Source organism: Stomoxys calcitrans, chromosome 5 (genome assembly GCF_963082655.1).
Source record: "Stomoxys calcitrans chromosome 5, idStoCalc2.1, whole genome shotgun sequence".
Taxonomy (NCBI): domain Eukaryota; kingdom Metazoa; phylum Arthropoda; class Insecta; order Diptera; family Muscidae; genus Stomoxys; species Stomoxys calcitrans.
In genome coordinates, this window is record NC_081556.1 from 49,570,033 (window position 1) to 49,595,109 (window position 25,077).

The following is a 25,077-nucleotide window of genomic DNA, read 5'->3' on the forward strand; positions in this document are numbered from 1 at the left end:
AGCAACAAATCTTAAATAGAAGCTTAGTAATTCTCACAAATCGTTTTCACTTGCGGATGTGATAAAGACATCATCGCTTATGGGGCAGTATTAAATCAAAAAGCTTAGCAGACACATCTAAGAAGACACAAGCGGATACGCACAGCAATCGGTTTGCAGGAGATTTATTTCGATTTAAAAAGGAACAACTATGACCGACCTGGTGGAAGCAGGACTTTTGAAACACAGACAAGGAGTGCATGAACATGTTACCAAAGCAAACAGCACCACCACAACCACACAGCCCAAAGAAACTTGGGGTAATGACATAGAGTTTCTATTCTCATGCATTTCCCTATCGGTGGGCTTGGGAAATATTTGGCGTTTTCCCTATATTGCCTTTCAAAATGGTGGCGGAACTTTTGTAATACCTTATCTAATTGTCCTATTGATTATTGGCCGACCTGTTTATTATCTGGAGATATTGGTGGGACAATTTTCAGGAAGAGGCTGCATCAAGGCTTTCAATATGGCACCGGTATTGAAAGGTAAGCAAATTACCTCTAAGTAGAAAAAGATAAGTATAAAAACTTTAAAAATGTTGTTGTTCGATGGTATTTTAAACAAAAAAATATATTCAAAGTTTTTATACCCACCACCGAAGGATGGGGGTATATTCATTTTATCATTCCGTTTGCAACACATCGAAATATCCATTTCCGACCCTATAAAGTATATATATTCTTGATCAGCGTAAAAATCTAAGACGATCTAGACATGTCCGTCCGTCTGTCCGTCTATCTGTTGAAATCACGCTACAGTCTTCAAAAATAGAGATATTGAGCTGAAACTTGCACAGATTCTTTTTTTGTCCATAAGCGGGTTAAGTTCGAAGATAGGCTATATCGGACTACATTTTGATATAGCCCCCATATAGACTGATCCGCCGATTTTGGGTCTTAGGCCCATAAAAGTTACATTTATTATCCGATTTTGCTGAAATTTGGGTTGTGTTAGGCCCTTCGACATCCTCCGTCAATTTGGTTTAGATCGGTCAAGATTTGGATATAGCTGTCATATGGACCTATCCTCCGATTTAGAGTATTAGGGCCATAAAAGCCACATTTATTATCTGATTTTGCTGAAATTTGGGACAGTGAGTTGTGATAGGCTCTTCGACATCCTCCGTCAATTTGGCTCAGATCGGTTCAGATTTGGATATAGCTGCCATATAGACCGATCCTCCGATTTTGAATATTAGGGCCATAAAAGCCACATTTATTATCCGATTTTGCTGAAATTTGGGACCGTGAGTTGTGTTAGGCCCTTCGACATCTTCCGTCAATTTGGCTCAGATCGGTCCAGATTTGGATATAGCTGCCATATAGACCGATCTCTCGGTTTTAGGTTTTGGGGCCATAAAAAGCACATTTATTGTCGGATGTCGCCGCAATTTGGGACAGTGAGTTGTGTTAGGGCCTTCAAGATCCTTCTTCAATTTGGCTCAGATCGGTTCAGATTTGGATATAGCTGCCATATAGACCGATCTCTCGATTAAATGTTTTGGGCCCATAAAAGGCGCATTTATTGTCCGATGTTGCCGAAATTTGGAACAGAGAGTTAAGTTAAGCCACTCCACATATTTCTGCAATTTGTTCTAGATCGAACAAGATTTGCATATAGCTGCCATATAGACCGATATCTCGATTTAAAGTATTTGCCACAAAAAGGGCGCATTTATAATCCGATTTAAATGAAATTTGACACAATGACTTATGTTAGGCTTTTCGACATCCATGTTCTATATGGTTCAGATCGGTTTATTTTTAGATATAGCTACTAAAGAGACCAATATTTTGTTATACACAATTGAACAATGACGTGTACTTATTAGTATTTGGTGCAAATCGGAACATATATAACTGCTATGGGACGTAAGGTATGCAATTTTCACCGGATTTTGATGAATGGTGGTTTACATATATACCCGAAGTGGTGGGTATCCAAAGTTCGGCCCGGCCGAACTTAACGCCTTTTTACTTGTTTTAAATACGTGATGGCCTAACCCAACATACGATATACTGTGATTGAAATGGAAAATTTCTCCTAATCTGACTAAACTTTTATTTGGCAGCAGTCACATCAGATAATCATTTTATTCGCCATCATTAGAGTGATCTTTTTTTCAGTAATGTCTACCTTACAAGAAACCCGCACTGGGGTGTTTTCATAGATTCCGTAGCACGATTTGCGCTTGCAATTCCTAGACAACGTCCTTAACCAGGCTTGACCTTACATGGCCCAAAGCCGAAAACCTCTACAGTGTTTTCATTCAGAAAAGCGAAAACCTCTGCCTGAAACACGTTACACTCGTCCAGAAGCCTCTTATTCCAAGGAACTCATAAGAAGCCTCCTGCCCCGATTCCCCCATCCAATTTAGTCCCATCCATATATCCAGAAGGTCGCAGTGATATTTTATAGGGAAACCCAACAATAAGGAAGGACTCCCGTCACGCCGCATATAGCATCACCCTTCCCCGACAGAACAGAAAGATGCCGAAAGTTTGAAAAGCGCCGGGATCGAGAAACCCTTAGTCTAAGGACGGTCATCCTAGCCACACAGCGACATAAAGACCAAAGACATAACGAGTAAAAGGGCACTCCCCTTTGCTCCAGAGACTAGCATTGTAGCGGTACCCAATACCTTCTTGATTGTCCTGAAAGCCTGATATCATTCCAGACATCCACAGGCTAGAATAGGTCGTATCACCGCCTGAACATCTACACGGTTCCCAGCATAAGCCTTAAATTCCTTGCTATCGAGTTGCGTCAGGAGTAGAGCGCATTCAGCCCCCTCTTGACCATTTCCTCGACGTTCCCTCTCTAGTTTGGTCTTAGTTCAAGAATAATGCCCAGATATTTGGCTTCGGAGAGAGCGGCAGTTCTATCCTATGAAAGGAAGATCCTCTGAAAAAAGCCAGCTTTCGCTTCCTGGTGAAAAGTATTTAATTGACAATTAAAAGAAATGAGAAACTCAAGTGGAACTCCTTCTGGTTGCTAATGCAGCACTCGTTAAAGTTTTATATTGGGTTGCCCAAAAAGTAATTGCGGATTTTTCCTATAGTCGGCGTTGACAAATTTTTTCACAACTTGTGACTCTGTAATTGCATTCTTTCTTCTGCCAGTTATCAGCTGTTACTTTTAGCTGCTTTAGAAAAAAATTGTAAAAAAAAGTATATTTGATTAAAGTTCATTATAAGTTTTATTAAAAATGCATTTACTTTCTTTTAAAAAATCCGCAATTACTTTTTGGGCAACCCAATAGTTTCATCTTCCTCGACATCATCACAACTGTTACAGAAATCATTATTTCAGCTTTTAAAACATACTAACATGGGGTTGCCCCCAAGGACTTGTTTATAAATTTGGATGTTATTGGTAATCCATTCCTATGGAGAAGTTTGCCCCTGTTCCTTAATGGAATGTTCATGGGAAAAATTTCATCTGCATGTATTCCGTTCCTAAAAGCCTTTCATTTGAGTTCATAGTATGCACTTAACCGTCAATGCGGTTTTTTTGCATAGACTAAGCATTCTTTAGACCAAGCTGAGTCCACTAGACCACAGCCCCATATAAACCTTTGTAGAATGTTGGATTTAAAATTACGCATCAATTTTTTCTCGTAATTACAACTTCTTTTAAGGCGGAGTATGGCCTAGACCATTAATTCAGGTTTCATTGAGTCCATTGGAAAGGTCGTCTTATATTCAATATTTTGAGTGAAAATCATTTTGGGTCAAGTAACTGGAAAAACGCCTAGCACACCGACAAGAAATCTAATGAAAGTAGTTTGAAAGTAAAATGCAAATGCAAAAATGCAAATTTTGCCCATGAACATTCCACTAAGGAACCGATTCAAGTTTTAAGCTCAATGAAAGGGGCCTCCTTTTTATAGCCGAGTCCGAACGGCGTGCCGCAGTGGTATCGACTTCTTTGGAGAAAAGTTTTTGCATGGCATAGTACCTCACTAATGTTGCCAGCATTAGGAGGGGAAAACCACCGTCAGGATTCGAACCCAGGCGTTCAGCGTACTAGGCGGATATTCAAACCCCTGCGCTACGGTGGCCTTCGTAGACTAAGAAAATGATATCCAACAATCAAATTTGAAGTTAAGTATCTATGGGGCTCCCATGCTGATATGTGGACCAATCCGGAGTAAGGTGTGGCGAATTAAGCGATTTTTTTTGTGCGCTCTTATAGTATGGGAACCGCTACACCCCCAAAACCCGTATATGACATATATAGACCAACCATGACAACATAGGACTCAAATGAGAGATATTTGACAGTAAAAAACAAATCAGATATCCAATTTTGGGGCCACTTGTGTGGGCGGATGCCGACCATAGATTAGGTTAGGTTTCAGTGGCAGTCTGTTTCTGTTATGCCACAGGAACAAAAGAAGGAAGATGCCTTCTAGTTCCTACCGTTGTACCATCCAGAGCGCTTTAAAAGTCCAATAACTTGCGAATGTTCACATCCGCTAAATCAGACAGGTTCTTAAAGAAATGACAACCAAAAGTGGAACACACACAAAGAAGGTGTTCTATAGTCTCTTCTTCTTCGATGTCTTCACAGCATCGTTGCTGGCAACCTTCAGTCTGTCACAATATTTTCCGATTAGACAGTGACCTGTCATGACGGACATAATGACTGAGACGTCTGTTCTAGCCAATGACAGCAAAGCGGTAGACCTCTTCAAGTCTAGATTAGGCCACATAGTTTTGGTATGCTCACAGCCCCATCTTTGTGACCATCTACTATTCGTTGTTCTTCGGGTCTGGTCCTGAAAACTTTGCTTACATGTCGCTCGAAGCATACCCACAGATTCCATATCCCTGGAATGTGTAGGGTAGTATAATGACATTATATCTTGCCATTACAGAACTTCCTTAATTGCAAGGATCTCTGCATGATACACACTGCAGTGGTCGGGTAAATTTTTCGATATGACCAGTTCTAGATCTTTAAAGTACACCCCAAAGCCCACCTGGTCGTTTAGTTTGGAACCATCGGTATAGAAATCCATGGAACTTCTGTTACCAGGGATATCGTAGTTCCAATCGGTTCTATCAGGAATAGTGGTACAGTAATTTTTATCAAAAAGCGGCTGAGGTAGGGTGTAATCCACACTGCCTGGAACATCGGATGTTGTATCAAGGATAACACAGTGTCCGTAGCCGCCACATGACCAATGAGAAAGCTCCCTTAACCTCACGGCAGTGGTCGCTGCAATTTGGGTAGCCACAATGTCCAGAGGCATACGATGTAGCATTAAATTCAGTGCGTCAGATGGTGTCGTCCTCATTGCGGCTGTGATGCACAAACAAGCCATCATTTGGATCCGGTTAAGTATTGAGCAGTAGGTGGATTTTTGAAGCGCCATCCACCATACCACAACACCATATAGCATAATAGGTCTGACAACTGCAGTATATACCGCGCTATAAATCCCTAACTTTTGCCAATGGCTCTCTTGCAGCTGTAAAGGGCAAGAGTGGCCTTTCTTGCCATTTCCAAAAAGATGGATTTGAAGTTCAATTTCCTATCCAGCAAAACACCCATGTATTTTGCGCTTTCTGTAAATGGAACATACTCTACTCCCAAGGAGACAGGTTCCACTGTAGGCAACTTGTATCTCCTGCTGAAAAGAACTACTGTTGTCTTGCACGGATTCATACCCAGACTACTTTCGGTAGCCCACTTTGCTGTTGCACGTAGAGCTTCCTGAAGTATATCTCTTAGAGTGCTGGGAAACTTTCCCCTTATCGCAATTGCCACTTCATCAGACCTTCGAGTCCCTCCATCCCACAGGTATATATGACATTCTGATACAAGCAGAGTATATCTCCCTAACCTAGGGAACCAGTCTATCAGACACAGCTTGTAATTCAACCGGTGATACATAATCAGAGCCCGAAACTTAAAGGAGTCGAAACTTCTTATCGCCCAACGGATTATCGGCTCAGACACAATTTGCCTTATTACCTCCGACGAATGCATACCAGTGACAACCTCTTTTGGCGCCACATTATCCGTTGGAGAATTAAAAAAATTTTTTTTAAAAATTTCCCGGGAAATGTGCATCAACGAGTAGTTCTAGTGTTTCCTCACTAGATATTGTTCATACATTTTCTGCCTTCTGAATATACCCCACCGTAATAGGTATCGAGGACAGAATCTTCCTTAGCCTAGAGGCCTCAGATGTATCCTTCACGGAGCTGCAGAATTCTACCCAGGATTTGTTCGGATCCTTTCTCAGATCACCCTTATATTTTCTTAGCTCAGCCTTATAGATGTCGCAATCGTGTGGTGCTCTTGTGGCTTTTGCTCTGTTGAAGAGTTCTCTGCAGTCCTTCCTTAAACCAACCAGCTCTGGGGTCCACCATGGCGGTCGCTGTTTGCCCCTTGGCTTGGCACTAGAACCTGCTGACACAAGAGAGTCATTCAGGGCCTTCGTGATCCGCTTGACCACTATGTCTATATCCTCCGCAGTTTCCACTTCCTTTTCTGGTCTAGAAAAGAAAGACGTGCAGAATTGGTGCCGAAATTGAGCCCAATCGGCTTTTCTTCTGTTTAGCCGAGGGACCACTTCTGCAGTATTTTCTCCAAGGCTGAAACTAATGTAACGATGACTAGGGAAGCTGTTATCATCCAACACATCGCAGTCGCATATTCTTCCACTTATATTTTCCGATACAAAGGTAGTATCTAGGTTTATCCCCTTTATTACAAATCGCCAGATTACAACTTATAATATATTCGATGAGAAGCTCACCCCTTTCGTTTACAGCCGAACTTTCCCATAGCTGGTGATGCGCATTAGCATAACTTCCTACTTCCTCTTCTTCCCTACAGAAGCGGCCTCAACCAGCGACTTAAGGTCTGAGGGCGGCATCTCAGAATCGTATGCCATATATAGGAAAACCAGCCAGTAATGAGGCTTGTTTAATTCAAGGCAGGCTACTACTAAATCTTCAGTGCTTAGCGACGGAAGAAGAAAAACATTTATACTATTTTTAGGGTAGAAATACAAATTTTGGTGCAAAGGTTGGCATTAGTTGGTATACCCATGACGGTGAATGCATGGGTTCGAATCCTGGTAAAAACACCGGAAAAAAAGTTGAGCGGCGGTTATCCCATCCTAATATATAAAAACTTCTCCTTAAAGAGGTTCCTAATTGCGACATACCATTCGTTTGTCTTTAAAAACGAGGTCCCTTATCATCTTATATATAAAAATCAATTTGTGTTTGTTTGTTTGTTTGTTTGTATGTTTGTGTGTTCCTTATAGACTCCGAAAAGGCTGAACCGATTTCCTTGAAATTTTCACAGATGGTGCACAAAGACCCCGTGGTGAAAATAGGGTACTACATTTTTTGATATCTGATGGGGGGGCGGACCCTCCCCCCTCCCCTAATTTTCAGAAACGCCAGATCTCGGAGATGGGTGATTCGATTTAAGCGAATTTTTGTGTGCTCTCATATAGTATCCCAAAAATAAAAATTTGGTATCCAAATTTCGGATGGAGTACCTATGGGGGCTGCCCCACCCTAAAACCTACCAAACATATATTTAGACCAATCACGATAATATGGGACTCAAATGAAAGGTATTTAGGATAAGAAAACGTATCTGATATCCAATTGTCGGACCAAGTGTTAGGGGGACCACCCCAAGCCCCAAAACACCCCTAAATCGGACATATTTACCGACCATGGCAATATGGGACTCAAATGAAAGTTATTTGTGTGTAGAATACGAATCTGATATCCAAATATGGGACCACGTTTCGGGGGGTCCACCCCTTTCCCAAAACACCCCCCAACAGGACTTATTTACTGACCATGGGAATATGGGGCTTAAATAAAAGGTATTTGAATGCAGAATACGAATCTGATATCCAAATATGGGACCAAGTGTTTGGGGGGCCGCCTCTCGCCAAAAACATTCCCCAAAAGAGACAAATTTACGACCATAGCAATATGGGGCTCAAATGAAAGGTCTTTGGGAGTAAAGCACGAATTAGATATTAATATTCGGGAAAAGTGTCTATGGGGCCACCCCACCCCCACAACACCACCCAAATAGTAAGTATTTTCTGACTATTGCAATATGAGGCTCAAATAAGAGGGTTTTAAAATGGAACACAAATCCGATATATATTTTCAAGGCCAACTCACTGAGTGGCCGCCCATCCCCCAAAATACCCCCAAGCCGGTCATGTTTGCCGACTATGGAAATGTGGGGCTCAAATTAAAGGTATATGGGAGAAGACCACGTATCTGATATCAACATTAGGGGCCAACTGTCTTGCGGACGTCCCACCACCATAACAACCCCCACATAGGACTTATTTACTGACCAAGACAATTTGAGTCTTAAAGAGAGGGGAACTAAATATTCATAGTTTTTAGGGCCAATACCCCAAACCAGACAAATTTGCTGACATTTGCAATAAGGAGTTTAAATGAGATTAGAAAACGAATTTGATATCCAATTTTGAGGGCAATGGCAATATGGGGTTCAAATAAATGATGTATAAATATATGAGAATAAAGCACGTTGCTGATATATTTTCCGGGCTTAGTGTTTGGGGGACCACCCCAATCCCCAAAACACCCCTAAATCGGGCATATTTACCGACCATGTCAATGTGGAGCTTAAATGAAAGGTATTGGGCGATAGAGCAAGAATTGATACCCACTTTCGATACCAAACTTAAATTCGTAGACCAATAAAGATCATATAGGATTCAGATAAAGGTACTTATATTGTTAAACTGTTAGTCAAGTTAGCATGGTATTTCACTAAAAGAGCTTTAATTGTTGAAAACAAATAGTCCAAGGAAACTTTTGTTCTATATAAAGTAAAATAAGGCGCAGCGGAGCGGGCCCGGATCAGCTAGTTGAATATAAAACTTGAATCGGACAGCACTCATTGATATGAAAGAAGTTTGCCCCCTGTTTCTTAACAGAAGTTTGCAATTTTATACAAATCTTATATCTTAATCACCATGAAAATCTGTTATCTTAATCTGAATATCTCAATCTGGTAAACTGGGGCAAGACCACAATTGTAATTTACCTGCTAACAGTAAGGTGAACAAGTAATTCAAGAAAATTCCTACTTTGACCTTTGTTCAGTTGACATGCTACTTATAAGCCTTCCAGGTATTTTTTTCAAGGCAAGAATTTTTTAAATTTTTTCCAAAAAATTTTCTGAGCACATTTTGTTTTTTGAAATACAAAAAAAAAAAATAAACATACTTGTTTACAATCAACATATATGTTTCCTTACTTTTTCACAGGTGTGGCTGCCGGTCAGGTTTTAGCTACAACTGCTTCCATCACCTATTACTCCAGCATAATGGCCTTAACATTAAGATTTTTGATAGCTTCATTTTCAAAAGTTCTACCCTGGAGCAAGTGTAAACCTGAATGGGGTAACGAATGCTTGGAATATGAGTTGGCATCAGGAGGCAATACAACTCAGGACGAATTTGTTGCAAGAAAAATGTCACCAGCCGAATTATATTTTGAGTAAGTTTCTAATGTTCTCCAGTAAGGCGTGCCTTTTCTTATATTTGCCTTCTCACTAGGAAAGAAATTTTGCATGAGTATGAGAACATCAAAGATGGTATTGGCTTACCGAATTGGGAATTGGTCGGTTGTCTGGCTGTTTCTTGGATAATTATTGGTGGAGTGCTAATTAGAGGTATATTCCCTTGCTACTGCCTGCTTTAATTAATTTCGCTTAGTAATTTATTCGTATTAAAAGGTGTTAAAAGTTCTGGCAAAGCTGCCTATTTTTTGGGTGTTTTTCCATATGTGGTACTGATTATTCTGCTCATCAGGGCCTTGACATTGCCTGGCGCTTTACAAGGTATTATATATTTCTTTAAGCCTCAGTGGAAGGAGTTATTGAATCCTCTGGTAAGCTAAAAATTATTATTATTCAAATATTAATTTTCATTGCAAATTTCAAACATGTTCTGGATTTTAGGAAATTTAACAAAACTTGGGATTTAAATGCAATTAAAAAATTATTTTTATTAGAAAACTAGCTGACCCGGGCCCGCTTTGCTGCGCCTTCTTTTACTTTATATGGGACAAAAGTTTCCTTAAAATATTTATTTCGAAAAATTTTTTCCCTTTGGGGGTGTTTTGGGAAAGGAGTGATGGCCTAAATACATGGTCCTGCATTTGGATATCAAATTCGTATTCTACTCCCAAATACCTTTATTTGAGCCCAATATTGCGATGATCACTGAAAAATTGCTGTTTTTGGGGCATTTTGGGAAAGCGGTAGACCCTCAGAAAATTCTAAGCCCTGAAAATATATCAGCAGCGTGCTCTTAGTTTTAGGGGATTGGCGGCCACTCAGTGAGTCGGCCTTGAAAATACACATCGGATTTGTGTTCCATTTTAAAACCCTCTTATTTGAGCCTCATATTGCAATAGTCAGAAAATACTTACTATTTGGGTGGTGTTGTGGGGGTGGGGTGGCCCCATAGACACTTTTCCCGAATATTAATATCTAATTCGTGCTTTACTCCCAAAGACCTTTCATTTGAGCCCCATATTGCTATGGTCGTAAATTTGTCTCTTTTGGGGAATGTTTTTGGTGAGAGGCGGCCCCCCAAACACTTGGTCCCACTTTTGGATATCAGATTCGTATTCTACATTCAAATACCTTTTATTTAAGCCCCATTTTCCCATGGTCAGTAAATAAGTCCTGTTTGGGGGGTGTTTGGGAAAGGGGTGGACCCCCAAAAATTTGGTCCCACATTTGGATATCAGATTCGTATTCTACACACAAATGCCTTTCATTTGAGTCCCATATTGCCATGGTCGGTAAATATGTCCGATTTAGGGGTGTTTTGGGGCTTGGGGTGGTCCTAGCACTTGGTCCGACAATTGGGTATCAGATACGCTTTCTTATCCTAAATACCTTTCTTTTGAGTCCCATATTGTCGTGATTGGTCTACAAAATACCGGAGTTTAGGCCCCCATTCCTAGGACGGGATCACTCTGAAGCTGTTGAATGAAGCGAATTACCTTGGCATAGTCCTTGTTTCGAAGCTGTCCAGTAAGAGAGATACGTAGGTAAGGAGCCGTAAGGCACTGTGTGCTTTTTACTTCTGCAGGAGGATGTTCGTTAGAAAGTAGGGGGTAACCCCCAAGATGATTTATTGTATGTATACGGCCATTGTGAGACTAATACAGATCTATGTGGCACTGGTATTGAGGAGAAACGTAGATAAGAACACTTGTACGAGAGAGTTCGCGAAGGTCCAGAGACTGGCTTGCGTCGGAGAGAGCACTGAGATCCGCACCGCAGCAAGGTTTAAAAGCGATGCTGAATATGCATCCCATTGAGGCCTATATTCGGATCTTCACCGCCAAGGTCGCGCTTAGGTTGAAGAAGCTCGGCATGCTGAAGGAGGTTAGGTGCGACTACAGTTCCATTCTGAATGCTATGTTTGAGGGGGATGAGACCTCGACCTTCACTGATGGCTCCAAGATGCAGTCAAGGACAGGATTGGGAGTTTACTTCGACGCACTCAATATTGGTTTGTCTCTGAGACGACCAGACGGGTGCGCGGTCTTTCAGGCAGACCGCGCCTCGTCAATAGTGCCAATACAGTAGTCGCAAGAAAAGGGATTTATCTCAAAACTCGGGATTTATTTGGACAGTACGGCGGCGCTCAAGGCCTTGGATGCGAGGACGGTAGGTTTGATATGTGTGGCGGATTGCCTGCACATGAAAGGATTCAGGTAATTAGGGGGCGGACGATTGCGCCACGAGCAGGGTTGGTGGCGATATGGGACTCAGCGGGTGGTTGCCGCATTGCTATTGCGCTCTGGCCTGTCATTGGTCGGAGAAGGACGAAGGAGTTAATTGCGTTCGATAAAAGGTCGGTTAGAACATTGACAGTGATGATGGTGGGGCAGCCCCCCTAGGAACCCCATCCAAAGTTTGGATACGAAATTTTTTTTTTGGGGTACTATAAGAGTGCACACAAAATTTCGCTTATACGCACCACCCATCTGCGAAATCTGGCGTTTCTGAAAATAAGGGTAAGGGGGAGGGTCCGGCCCCCATCAGATATCAAAAAATGTAGTACGCTATTTTCACCACGGGGTCATTATGCACCATCTGTGAAAATTTCAAGAAAATCGGTTCAGCCGTTTCTGAGTCTATAAGGAACACACAAACAAACAAACCTACCAACAAACACAAATTGATTTTTATATATAAGATTAAGGTACGTTCAGGTTAAGCAAATATTTGACCCAAGTCAAATATTTGACAAATCTGATTGTACCTTTAGTTAAAATTTTTCAGAATCCATAGAAATTTTGTAATTTTTTTCAATAATATTCCAAGTAAAGCGACAATCGAAATCTACGAGAAATTGTAAGAAAATTTGCCCAAGAAACCATGGGTCTTAAATCAAAATCGAACTTCCGGATTTAGGGACATAGTCCGTTTATAACTAATATATCTTCTACGTCCAGACGAAACAAAGCAATGGAAGCCAGGTCATTGGATTGGAATTCATCCTTGGTTTTTGTGCATTTTAGATGAATGTGAAATTGGTTCTCCTTTCCTACATATCCCAAATGGTGATGTTTTCCTATTCTAAAGTGTGATTTTTTTGAGGTTAGGATTTTCATGCATTAGTATTTGACAGATCACGTGGGATTTCAGACATGGTGTCAAAGAGAAAGATGCTCAGTATGCTTTGACATTTCATCATGAATAGACTTACTAACGAGCAACGCTTGCAAATCATTGAATTTTATTACCAAAATCAGTGTTCGGTTCGAAATGTGTTCATTCACCGTAACGTTGCGTCCAACAGCATCTTTGAAAAAATACGGTCCAATGATTCCACCAGCGTACAAACCACACCAAACAGTGCATTTTTCGGGATGCATGGGCAGTTCTTGAACGGCTTCTGGTTGCTCTTCACTCCAAATGCGGCAATTTTGCTTATTTACGTAGCCATTCAACCAGAAATGAGCCTCATCGCTGAACAAAATTTGTCAAAATTTGAACACATTTCGAACCGAACACTGATTTTGGTAATAAAATTCAATGATTTGCAAGCGTTGCTCGTTAGTAAGTCTATTCATCGTTCGGACTCGGCTATAAAAAGGAGGCCCCTTATGATTGAGCTTAAACTTCAATCGGACTGCACTCATTGATATGTGAGAAAATCGGCCCTCTCACTTGATTAACCCATATGTTCATGTTTTGTCTGCATGTCTGTTTTAGAGGCGGGGCGGCCCTAGTATCTTGGCTACAAAACTAGGTTTCAAATTTGTATTCTTCTCCCAAATATCTTTTATTGGAGCCCCATATTTCCGTAGCTCATGAATACTCGTATGTCCTGTATTTGATTTACAATATTAAGCAGACATGTTGCAACCAAAGGGCATATCAGATGGTGCTTCAGTCCCAATTATGTTACATTTGAGTCCCATATTGCGGTGGTAGATAAACCTGGAGGGGCGTTTTAGGGGTGGAGCGGACCCCCAGACACCAACTCCCTAAAGTGAATATGGGATTAATTTTCTACTTTTAAATGCCTATCACTTGAGCCCCGTTTTGCCATAATCGGTGAATATGTCCGATTGGGAGAGGGTTTGGGGGTGTGGTGTCCACCCAGACAATTGGCTCAAAATTGGACATCAGTTCAGCGATTCTCTAACTTAACGAAAGGTTTGGCTTTCTGTGTGTTGCTGATGTTAAATGTCTTTTTGAGGAGATGTTGGCTGTTGAATTTTAATTTTTTCTTACTGCACTTTAAGACAAAGTTGATCAATAAGATCCATCGTTTCATTCGAAAGTCATGCTTCTACCATTGCACTGCTCACTAATTAGTGAGTAGGTGGAAGCATTGTTAATGGCATAACAATCTGGTTAGGCCCCTGGACAGGCCAAAATAACGATCATGGTAGCCTACCTAATATATTGTGCACACCTCCTTTTGCTTTATGTTACATTAGGTTAGGTTTGACTGGCAGTCTGCCATCCGACTCAGTTAGACGTTTCCGTCCATTGTTATATTACAGGAACAGAAGAAGGAAGATGCCTTCTAGTTCCTACCTTTTTACCATCAAGATCGACTTAAAAGCCCAATAACTTGCGAATGTTCACATCCGCTAAATCAGACTCAGAGAAGTGAGACCCTAAAGTGAAACTCCTTCCAACTGCTAGTGCGGGACACACACACAGAAGGTGTTTTATAAAGGGTGATTTTTTTGAGGTTAGGATTTTCATGCATTAGTATTTGACAGATCACGTGGGATTTCAGACATGGTGTCAAAGAGAAAGATGCTCAGTATGCTTTGACATTTCATCATGAATATCATGAATACTAACGAGCAACGCTTGCAAATCATTGAATTTTATTACCAAAATCAGTGTTCGGTTCGAAATGTGTTCAAATTTTGACAAATTTTGTTCAGCGATGAGGCTCATTTCTGGTTGAATGGCTACGTAAATAAGCAAAATTGCCGCATTTGGAGTGAAGAGCAACCAGAAGCCGTTCAAGAACTGCCCATGCATCCCGAAAAATGCACTGTTTGGTGTGGTTTGTACGCTGGTGGAATCATTGGACCGTATTTTTTCAAAGATGCTGTTGGACGCAACGTTACGGTGAATGAACACATTTCGAACCGAACACTGATTTTGGTAATAAAATTCAATGATTTGCAAGCGTTGCTCGTTAGTAAGTCTATTCATGATGAAATGTCAAAGCATACTGAGCATCTTTCTCTTTGACACCATGTCTGAAATCCCACGTGATCTGTCAAATACTAATGCATGAAAATCCTAACCTCAAAAAAATCACCCTTTAGTGTCCTCTTCTACGATGTCCTCACAGTTTCTGCGAAAGTCGTTGCTGGCTACCTTCAGTCTGTCAGCATGTTTTCCAATTAGACAGTGAACTGGCATGAAGGAAACAATGACTGAGACGTCTGTTCTAGTCAATGACAGCAAAGCGGTAGACCTTCTCAAGTCTAGATTAGGCCACATAGTTTTGGAATGCTCACAGCCCCCTCTTTGTGACCATCTATCATTCATTGTCCTTCAGGTCTGGTCCGGAAAACTTAGCTTACATGTCGCTCGAAGCATACCCACATATTTCAGTATCCCTACAATGTGTAAGGTAGTTCCTAGTTTCGCAAGCTCTCCTATCTGCTTTAGAATTCCCTGCGATATCTCTCTGGCCCGGCACCCAGAACAGGTGAATTTTGAACTGTTCAGCCATCTAGCTAAGAGGTCTGCGACAGTCAAGGGCGGTTTTTGTGTTCACAAATACGTTCTCGAGGAATTTAATGGCTTCCTGACTGTCTCAGCAGATATTTATGCCAGGTTGATGCAAGGTTTAAAACAACACACTGTTGAGATTTTCTGCGAAATCGGGTAATAAATAAGTTTTTTTAGAACCTAAACTGGCGGATCGGTGTATATGATAGCTATATCTAAATATAGTCCCATAGAGACCATATTCGGGTCGAATAACCGAAGTCTTATACAACTCACTGTTGCAAATATCAGCGTAATCGGATAAGAAATGCTGCTTTTATGGGCTTAAGTGCCTAAATCAACGGATCGGTCTATAGGGCAGCTATATCTAATATAGTCCGATCTGGGCCATTTCATGCTCAAACAACGGGAGGCCTAATCCAACACACATTTCAAAATTTCAGCGAAATCGGGTATGACATAAGACTTTTATAGGCCCAAGACCTTTAATCGGAGAATCGACTTGTATGACAGCCATATCAAAACATGGCCGTTCGCATCGTTTGTGTGCCGGGCCATAACGGAGTAAGGGGAAATGAAAGGGCAGACGATTTGGCGGTGAAGGCGAGAGGACTACCAGTTAGCCCGAAGCCTTTCGGGTCGACGCAGTCCGAGTTAAGGGAGTGAGCGATTAATGCGTATGCAACGCAGCGAAGTTTAATACACTTCACTGTTGCAAATTTCAGCGAAATCGATTTATATATGCGGCTTTTATAGGCTTAAGACCCAAAATCGGCACATCGGTGTATATGGCAGCTATATCTCAATATGGTCCGATCTGTACGGGAGGATGACGGGTAGCTTAAAACAACTCACTGTTCCAAATTTCAGCGAAATCGAAGAATAAATGAGCCTTTTATGGGCTTAAGACCCTAAATCAGAAGATTGGTATATATGACAGCTATATCCAAATGGTTCTATTAGGGCCGGTCAAGAACTTAACCTGTGTATTAAATAAATACAGATCTAGGCATAATTTCAGCTCAATATCTCAATTTTTGTAAGCTGTAACGTGACTAAAACAGACGGATGGACAGACACACGGATAATTAGATCGACTTAGAATTTATGAAAGTTCAAGAATATATATACTTTGTAGGGAATGACTAAATTAATATACCCCCTATCCTATGGTGGTGGGTATGAAAAAAACTACATCGGACTTTGTCAATAAAGCAAAGTTAGCAGAACCTTACGTTATCAGGACAGGGCATGGGTTTAAAAAAAAAAAAAAAAGGCGCCATAAAATTCCTGATTAAGCAAAAACCTCTGTCACAACGTCAACCAGTTAAAATATGTCCTTATAAGTCTATTGAATATGGGTGTGTATGATTACTTTTCGATAAGTATGGCATACATTATACGCCACCTGGGTCACTAATTTTTCATACAAAAATACTTGGCAAACAATTATTTGCAAATCAACTAGACAAATCATGGGCGCTACAGACTTTATGGCAGTGATGGGTACACTAACACTGTTAAATCCCGACCAATCAACCAAGTTTAACAAAAACAACAATGCTATATAAAATAGCGGCAAAGACCGGTATTGTGGTTGTCGAAGCCAAAATTCGTTGACATTTTTGGTATCACGTTTCCTCAATAATATTTCGATTTCGGTATCTGCAAGGTCAAATACTTAGGTGTGATTTTAAACAGGAAACTGAATCGGAAGTGTCATATTCAGGAGCGTACTGAGAAGGCTTACAGATGTTGGGCTTACAGATGTCGTAGGCTCGAAATGGGCCCTGAATCCGAGGATAGTCCACCGGCTCGACATGAGCGTGATAAGACCAATACTTACTTACGCCTCAGTAGTTTGGTGGACTGCTATGGAGAAAAAGTGCAACATAAGGACCATCCAACAGGTTCAGAGAACATGTTGTCTTGGCATAGGCGGAGCGATGAGGACCACGCCCACTATGGCACTGTAGACTATTTTAGATATCCGACCAATTGACATACAGATTAAGTGTGAGGCAGCCACTGCGGCTATGAGACTTAAGGCGATGGACGAATGGATTGAGGATGGGAGCAGCTCATACCATCGCGGTATAATGGAGGCGACGATAGGAAAGCCGGAAGGAAGGGAAGAGGTTTCCGATCGCATACCTGACACGAACCTTGAAGTCGAGTGCAAGGTACTGTTGCCAGCGGCATACTCTTGCATTGACGGAACCCTAGTATTGCCATCTGGAAGATCATGTTACACGGATGGATCAAAGCTAGAGGACAGCGTGGGCCTGGGGGTCTACATTGAGAACCCAGGGACTGAGATCTGTTTCAGACTGCCTGACCATAATACGGTCCTACAAGCGGAGATCCGGGTAACCACGGAATGCGTGAAGTGGCGTGGTGCTAACGCGGACATCGAATGTGAACATCTTTACGGACAGTAAACTGGCCGTAAGGGCAATAACAACCAGGACAGGTCACGAACAGCCTTGCAGTGTAAGAAGGAGATTACGGCTTATCTGAGGATGTCAAAATCCTCATTAGGTGCCGGGCCATAACGGAGTAAGGGGAAATGAAAGGGCAGACGATTTGGCGGTGAAGGCCAGAGGACTGCCGTCAATAAACTTGGATAACCCGAAGCCTTTCGGGTCGACGCAGTCCGAGTTAAGGGAGTGGGCGATGAATACGTACGCAACACTGTGGAACAGCGAAACGGTCGGTAGGACAACGAAAATCCTATGGGGGATCCAGACCGTGAGAAGACGAGGCTATTACTAAAAGGAAGTAAGAAGGAGGTCAGTATAGCTTACGGGACATATAGCACTACGAGCTCACTTATGTAAAATCGGGGCGGCAAGTGATAGCATGTGTAGGGCATGCGGGGAAGATGACGAGACGTTGGAGCATTTCCTTTGTCATTGCCCGGCTTTCGCATCCAACAGATACCGGCACTTAGGTGGGGACACAATACCAGACATGAACCAACTTAGGGGTGTGGCATGGAAAACAATTAAGGATTTTGTAAGTAGAACGGAATTCCTAACTTAGATTTTCTTTTACGAGGTTACTTTTTATTAGTATTTAGTGCGCACAACAAGCCGATTACTGGCTTAGGTGTATGTCTATAGTGGTGTGGGGCAGATTAATATCTACACCCTCTTCTCAACCTAACCTAACCTTAGTCGAACTAGACCGTCGAATTCGACTACGACTGCTGTTGATTTTCGCCTTCGACAACGGGAATAAGGGCGATTAATTACGACCTGTACACAAACTAAGACAGACGGACTTAGTTAAATTTAGTCGATCCGTATCTTATCAATGGATAAATCTCTGTTCCTTCTAGGTGTTACAAACAAATACACTAAGTTATAGTAGTCTGCATCACAGTGGTGGTGTTGGTTATAATAAATTTACGGCGATAGATCTACTTCATTTGGCTAAAGGTATGCGCAATTTAAATTTAAAAAATAAATGTTATAAATTTAAAACAAGAAAGAGCATGCTAAGTTCGGCCCGGCCGAATCTTATATACCCTCCACCATGGATCGCATTTGTCGAGTTCTTTGCGCAGTATCTCTTTTAAGGCAAACAAAGAATAATGGAAAAGAATTGTTATGCTATTGGAGATATATCAAGTAATAGTCCTATTCGGACCATAAGCAAATTAAATGTCGAATACCATAGTAGAAGTCATTGGGTAAGATTTCAGTCCATTCGGATAAAAATTGCACCTTGTAGGGGCTCAAGAAGCATATTCGGGAGATTGGTTTATATGTGAGCTGTATCGGGCTATAGATCGATTAAGACCATATTAGACACGTATGTTGAAGGTCATGGGAGGAGCCGTTGTACAAAATTTCAGCAAAATTGGATAAGAATTGCGCCCTCTAGAGGTTTTAGAAATCAAGATCCCAGATCGGTTTTTATGGCAGCTGTATCAGGCTATAGACCGATTTGAACCATATTTATGGCAGTTGTTAGAAATCATGACAAAATACTTCATGCCAAATTTTAAGCTATATCAGGCTATAGATCGATTAAGGCCATATTGGACACGTATATTGAAAGTCATGGGAGGAGCCGTTGTACAAAATTTCAGCCAAATTGGATAAGAATTGCGCCCTCTAGTGGTTCAAGAAATCAAGATCCAAGATCGGTTTATATGACAGCTATATCAGGTTGAAAACCAATTTGATCCATATTTGGCACACTTGTTGAAAGTCATAAAAAACACTTACTTACTTTAATTTGCTATGACAGAATATTTGTTCCACTAACCGAACGAAGAATAGCGTTCCAAGCGCCTCGATCTTCTGCGCTCATACTAAAATCTCTCCGAGGTATCTCCCACAACGTGATCTTTTCATCGGGCTTTTGGTCTTCCCGATTTGCGTGTACCACCGTGTTTGCCTTCAAAAGAGCAAAGGAGCTTCCTCATCCATTCTGACAACATGACCTAGCCAACGCAGCCGTTGTATTTTTATGCGTGTAACTATGCTATCATTGTCATACAGCTCGTGGTTTATACGTCGCCTATATTCTCCATTAACGCAAACTGGTCCATATATTTTACGACGAATCTCTCAAATACTCCGAGCATACTGCCACATCTGCTTTCACAAGTACCCATGCTTCAGAACCATATAACAGCACGAGTAGTATGAGTGTCTTGTATAGTGTAATCTTCGCCTGTTGAGAGGTGGTCTTGTTTCTAAACTGCTTACTTAGTCCAAAGTAGCATCTGTTTGCTAGTATTATTCTTCGCTTTATCTCAAAACAGGTGTGATTCGTTTCGGTTACGGCAGTGCCGAGGTAGATAAAATTACTGACTATCTCAAAGTTGTGGTTCCCAACTTTCTCCATTTTTTTTATCTAATCGGTTGTGAAAGGCTTTTTGGGAGTTGAAACCATCCATTTCGTCTTATCTCCATTTACTGCCAGACCCATTTTCACTGACTCTCTTTCGATTCTTTCAAAGGCTCCAGTTACTACTTCCGGTTATCATAAAAAACAACTTCATTCAAAATTCATGCAAAAAGCCAAATCGGATGAGAATTGCCCCCTCTATTGGCTCAAGAAGTCAAGACCCAAGATCGGTTTATATGGCAGCTATATCAGGTTATGAACCAATTTGAACCAGACATAGCACAGTTGTTAGAAGTAATACCAAAACACCACGTGCAAAATCTCAGCCAAATCGGATAAGAATTGCGCCCTCTAGATGCTCAAGAAGTCAAGACCCCAGATCGGTTTATATGGCACCTATATCAAAATATGAACTGATTTGTCCCATGTACAATCCCAACCGACCTACACTATTAAGAAGTATTTGTGCAAAATTTCAAGCGGCTAGCTTTATTACTTCGAAAGTTAGCGTGCTTTCGACAGACGGACGTATGGACGGACGGATGGACGGACGGATGGACGGACGGATGGACGGACGGATGGACGGACGGATGGACGGACGTATGGACGGACGGATGGACGGACGGATGGACGGACGTATGGACGGACGTATGGACGGACGTATGGACGGACGTATGGACGGACGCATGGACGGACGGATGGACGGACGGATGGACGGACGGACGGACGGATAGACGGACGGACGGACAGACGGACGGACAGACGGACGGACAGACGGACGTACAGACGGACGGACAGACGGACGGACAGACGGACGGACAGACGGACGGACAGACGGACGGACAGACAGACAGATGGACGGACAGACGGACGGACAGACGGACGGACAGACGGACGGACAGACGGACGGACAGACGGACGGACAGACGGACAGACGGACGGACGAACGGACGCACGGACGGACAGGCGGACGGACGGATGGACAGACGGATGGACAGACGGATGGACAGACGGACGGACAGACGGACGGACAGACGGACGGACGGAAGGACGGCCGAACGGACAGACAGACGGACGGAAGGACAGACGGACGGAAGGACAGACGGACGGAAGGACAGACGGACGGAAGGGCAGACGGACGGATGGACAGACGTACGGGCGGACAGACAGACGGACGGACAGACAGACGGACGGACTGACAGACGGACGGACAGACAGACAGACGGACGGACAGACGGACGGATGGACGGACGGACAGGCGGACGGACAGGCGGACGGACGGACAGACGGACGAACAGACGGACGAACAGACGGACGGACGGACAGACGGACGAACAGACGGACGGACGGACGAACATGGCTAGATCGACTTAGAATGTCATGACGATATTTTTCTAGGTCTTACAAACATAATGGCGAAATTAGTATATGGTGGAGGGTATAAAAAAAATTTTATAAATTAATAAAAAATGTAATATAAATGCTCATGGTTGAATAATAGAAGTTCAAGCCACTTAACGAAAACAACAAGTGGAAAGGCCCCAGGAACATTGAGGATATGAAAACATGCCGATCATTGAGTGTAAATGACGATTAATCGGTTCTTAATGTCTGTTATTGCATGCTATCGATAGCTTACCAGTGCAACTTTGCACTGATATTCTATCCAGAACATCTAATCTGCACTAGATAGGATTAAAATAAAACACAGCAATTGTAGAACTGTAAATGTAACTATTTTAAGACTCCATTAAGTGTTTTGAATGCGCCCATTAATTTCTTATGGAATTTTTAGGTCTGGTATGCCGCAGTCACCCAGGTATTTTTTAGCTTGGCCATATGCTTTGGAACCCTAATAACTTATGCATCCTACAATAATTTCTCAAGAAATGTTTACAAGTGAGTTTTAATTGTGAATATTTAGCTAATAAATCAATGGCCCATTTATTGTCTTTACTACTTCCAGTGATATTGTTATTATAACCACCATGGATTCATGTTCCTCGATTATTGCGGGTTGTATTACCTTTGGCATTTTAGGTAATTTGGCCTTTCAAACTGGCAACACAGATATAGCTAATGTGGTCAAAGGCGGAGCCGGCTTAGCATTCATATCCTACCCGGATGCCATAGCGAAATTCGAATTATTACCACAGGTAAGCTATCAGGGCTTTGGGCCTTTGTAGTGCCTTAAAACAAAACTACCTAAAAGGCATTCGCGGTCCTTTTCTTTTTGATGTTATTTGTCTTAGGCATTGGCAGTACGGTGGGTATGGGCTCCTGCATAATACGGGTAATACGTGATTGCTTTCTTCAAACTCCCAATTGGGTGTTAGCTTTGCTTTTATCCCTATTGGGTTTTTGCGTTAGCATTATGTATATGTGCCCAGGAGGGCAATTCATTTTGAATTTGGTGGATTTCTATGGAGTTTCGTTTACTGCTCTCATATTGGCCATTGGAGAGCTTTTGGCAGTGGGATGGGTATATGGTAAGTTTGAAGACAAGACGTTAAAGGAAATTTATTTAAATTATACCAACATTTTTCAACAGGTGTCAAAAGATTTTGTGAGGATTTAAAATTTATGGTGGGCCTTAAGACAGGCATATATTGGCGTCTATGTTGGGGCCTTATAACTCCAGGCCTAATGCTTGCCGTGCTCATCTACTCTTTATTGGCAATGGAACCTTTGACATATAAAAATGTTGACTATCCAGCAATAGCTCATCGTAAGCAAAAGTGCAAATTTTTTAATATTGAAGAATATTTTTTTTTTGTTATATTTTATAACAGTTTTCGGTTGGTGTTTGGCCGCCTTAGGCCTTATACAATTGCCCGGATGGGCTCTATACGAATTGTGGAATCAAAATGAGTCTCTCACATTCAAGGAGGTTTGTATTGCCATAGTTTAGTTAACAAATGCATATGCAATTCTAATGATTTTTTGTGTTTGCTTTAGAAATTGCTGGGCATATTTAGACCATCTCCTGAATGGGGTCCTCTGGATTTAAACCTTAAACAGGAATATGAGAACTATCGAAAAAATTTGCAAAGTGCAAATGCTAACAGGAACTTATTACAAAAATTGTATGACAATTTATTTCATTAATTTATTCGATAGAAAAAACTTTAATAGAACAAGAGATAAGAAATAAAATAAAAATAATGTAATAAATATTTGAAACTTGTAAATTTTATCTTATATATAAAAATCAATTTGTGTTTGTTTGTAGGTTTGCTTGTTTGTTTGTTTGTTTGTATGTTTGTGTGTTCCTTATAGACTCAGAAACGGCTGAACCGATTTTCATTTTCACAGATAGTGCATAATGACCCCGTGGTGAAAATAGGGTACTACATTTTTTTAACATCTGAAGGGAATGCGGACCCTCCCCCTTACCCTAATTTTCAGAAACGCCAGATCTCGGAGATGGGTGGTGCGATTTTAACGAAATTTTGTGTGCTCTCATATAGTACCCTAAAAATAAAAATTTGGTATCCAAATTTCGGATGGGATACCTAAGGGGGCTGTCCCACCCTAAAACCTACCAAGCATATATTTAGACCAATCACGACAATATGGGATTCAAATGAAAGGTATTTAGGATAAGAAAACGTATCTGATATCCAATTGTCGGACCAAGTGCTAGGGGGACCACCCCAAGCCCCAAAACACCCCTAAATCGGACATATTTACCGACCATGGCAATATGGGACTCAAATGAAAGGTATTTGCGAGTAGAATACGAATCTGATATCCAAATGTGGGACCACGTTTTTGGGGGTTCACCCCTTTCCCAAAACTCCCCCCAACAGGACTTATTTACTGACCATTGGAATATGGGGCTTAAATGAAAGGTATTTGAATGCAGAATACAAATCTGATAACCAATTATGGGACCAAGTGTTTGGGGGGCCGCCACTTCCCAAAAAAAATCCCCCAAAAGGGACAAATTTACGACCATAGCAATATTGGGCTCAAATAAAAAGTCTTTGGGAGTAAAGCACGAATTTGATATCAATATTCGGGAAAAGTGTCTATGGGACCACCCCACCCCCACAACACCACCCAAATAGTAAGTATTTTCTGACTATTGCAATATGAGGCTCAAATAAGAGGAGTTTTTAGAGTAGAACACGAATCCGATATATATTTTGAAGGCGAACTCAATTTTCAGAAATGTTGCCCTTAAGGAAATTGTCATCGAATTTTGTCTTAAAAAATAATTTAAGGAAAGTTTTTTTTTAGAAAATTTTTGGAAAAATATCAATAAAATGTTGTCTTTAATAACATTTTTTAAAACACTGCCTTTCAAAATGTCCTTGAAATTTTGTTTATTTTTTTTTTTTAAATTGTGTCTTCAAATGGCATTAACATTTTGGTGTTGGCGCTACCCAGGGATTGGCGTTACTCGTGGATGTGTCAATAACAATTAATGCCCTCAGGAGTATATTTAATGTGGGCTCCCTTTATAACTACGATGTCATGACTTATACTCATCATCATCCTGCCCCTCTTCATCTTAAATTTTGGAGATATAATGATAATTGAAAAGAAATCGCCGCATTCTATAAGTTAGGTTAAGTTAGGTTAAAAAATATGAGGGCTTTAATAAGCCCATAATGTTCCATCGATGATGGCAGCTTAGGTTAAAAAATATGAGGGCTTTAATAAGCCCATAATGTTCCATCGATGATGGCAGCTAAACTAAAATATGTTCCATTCTTAACCAACTCGGCATGACCGTCGACGGTCAGAAGTCTCACTGTTTAAAATTAATTCTTTTGAATCAATAATATTTTCTCTTCAATACATATAAGAATTTATCTTCTGTAATAGATTGCTACCTTCTCCAATGATGCGCTCTTAAAATATTTACACTCGCCA

The 25,077-nt window shown here is 41.3% G+C and overlaps 1 protein-coding gene across 1 annotated transcript; it reads left to right on the forward strand.

The window, feature by feature from the left end:
* The first annotated feature begins 37 nt into the window (after positions 1-37).
* LOC106088365 (sodium-dependent nutrient amino acid transporter 1) lies at positions 38-23,369 on the forward strand. The gene is made up of 10 exons (XM_013253845.2): positions 38-527; positions 9,350-9,581; positions 9,641-9,756; positions 9,820-9,974; positions 21,989-22,092; positions 22,160-22,349; positions 22,406-22,682; positions 22,745-22,921; positions 22,986-23,083; positions 23,152-23,369. The coding sequence occupies exons 1-10, from the start codon at positions 191-193 to the stop codon at positions 23,299-23,301; spliced, it is 1,836 nt and encodes a 611-aa protein (XP_013109299.2). The 5' UTR covers positions 38-190; the 3' UTR covers positions 23,302-23,369.
* Positions 23,370-25,077: the final 1,708 nt, after the last annotated feature.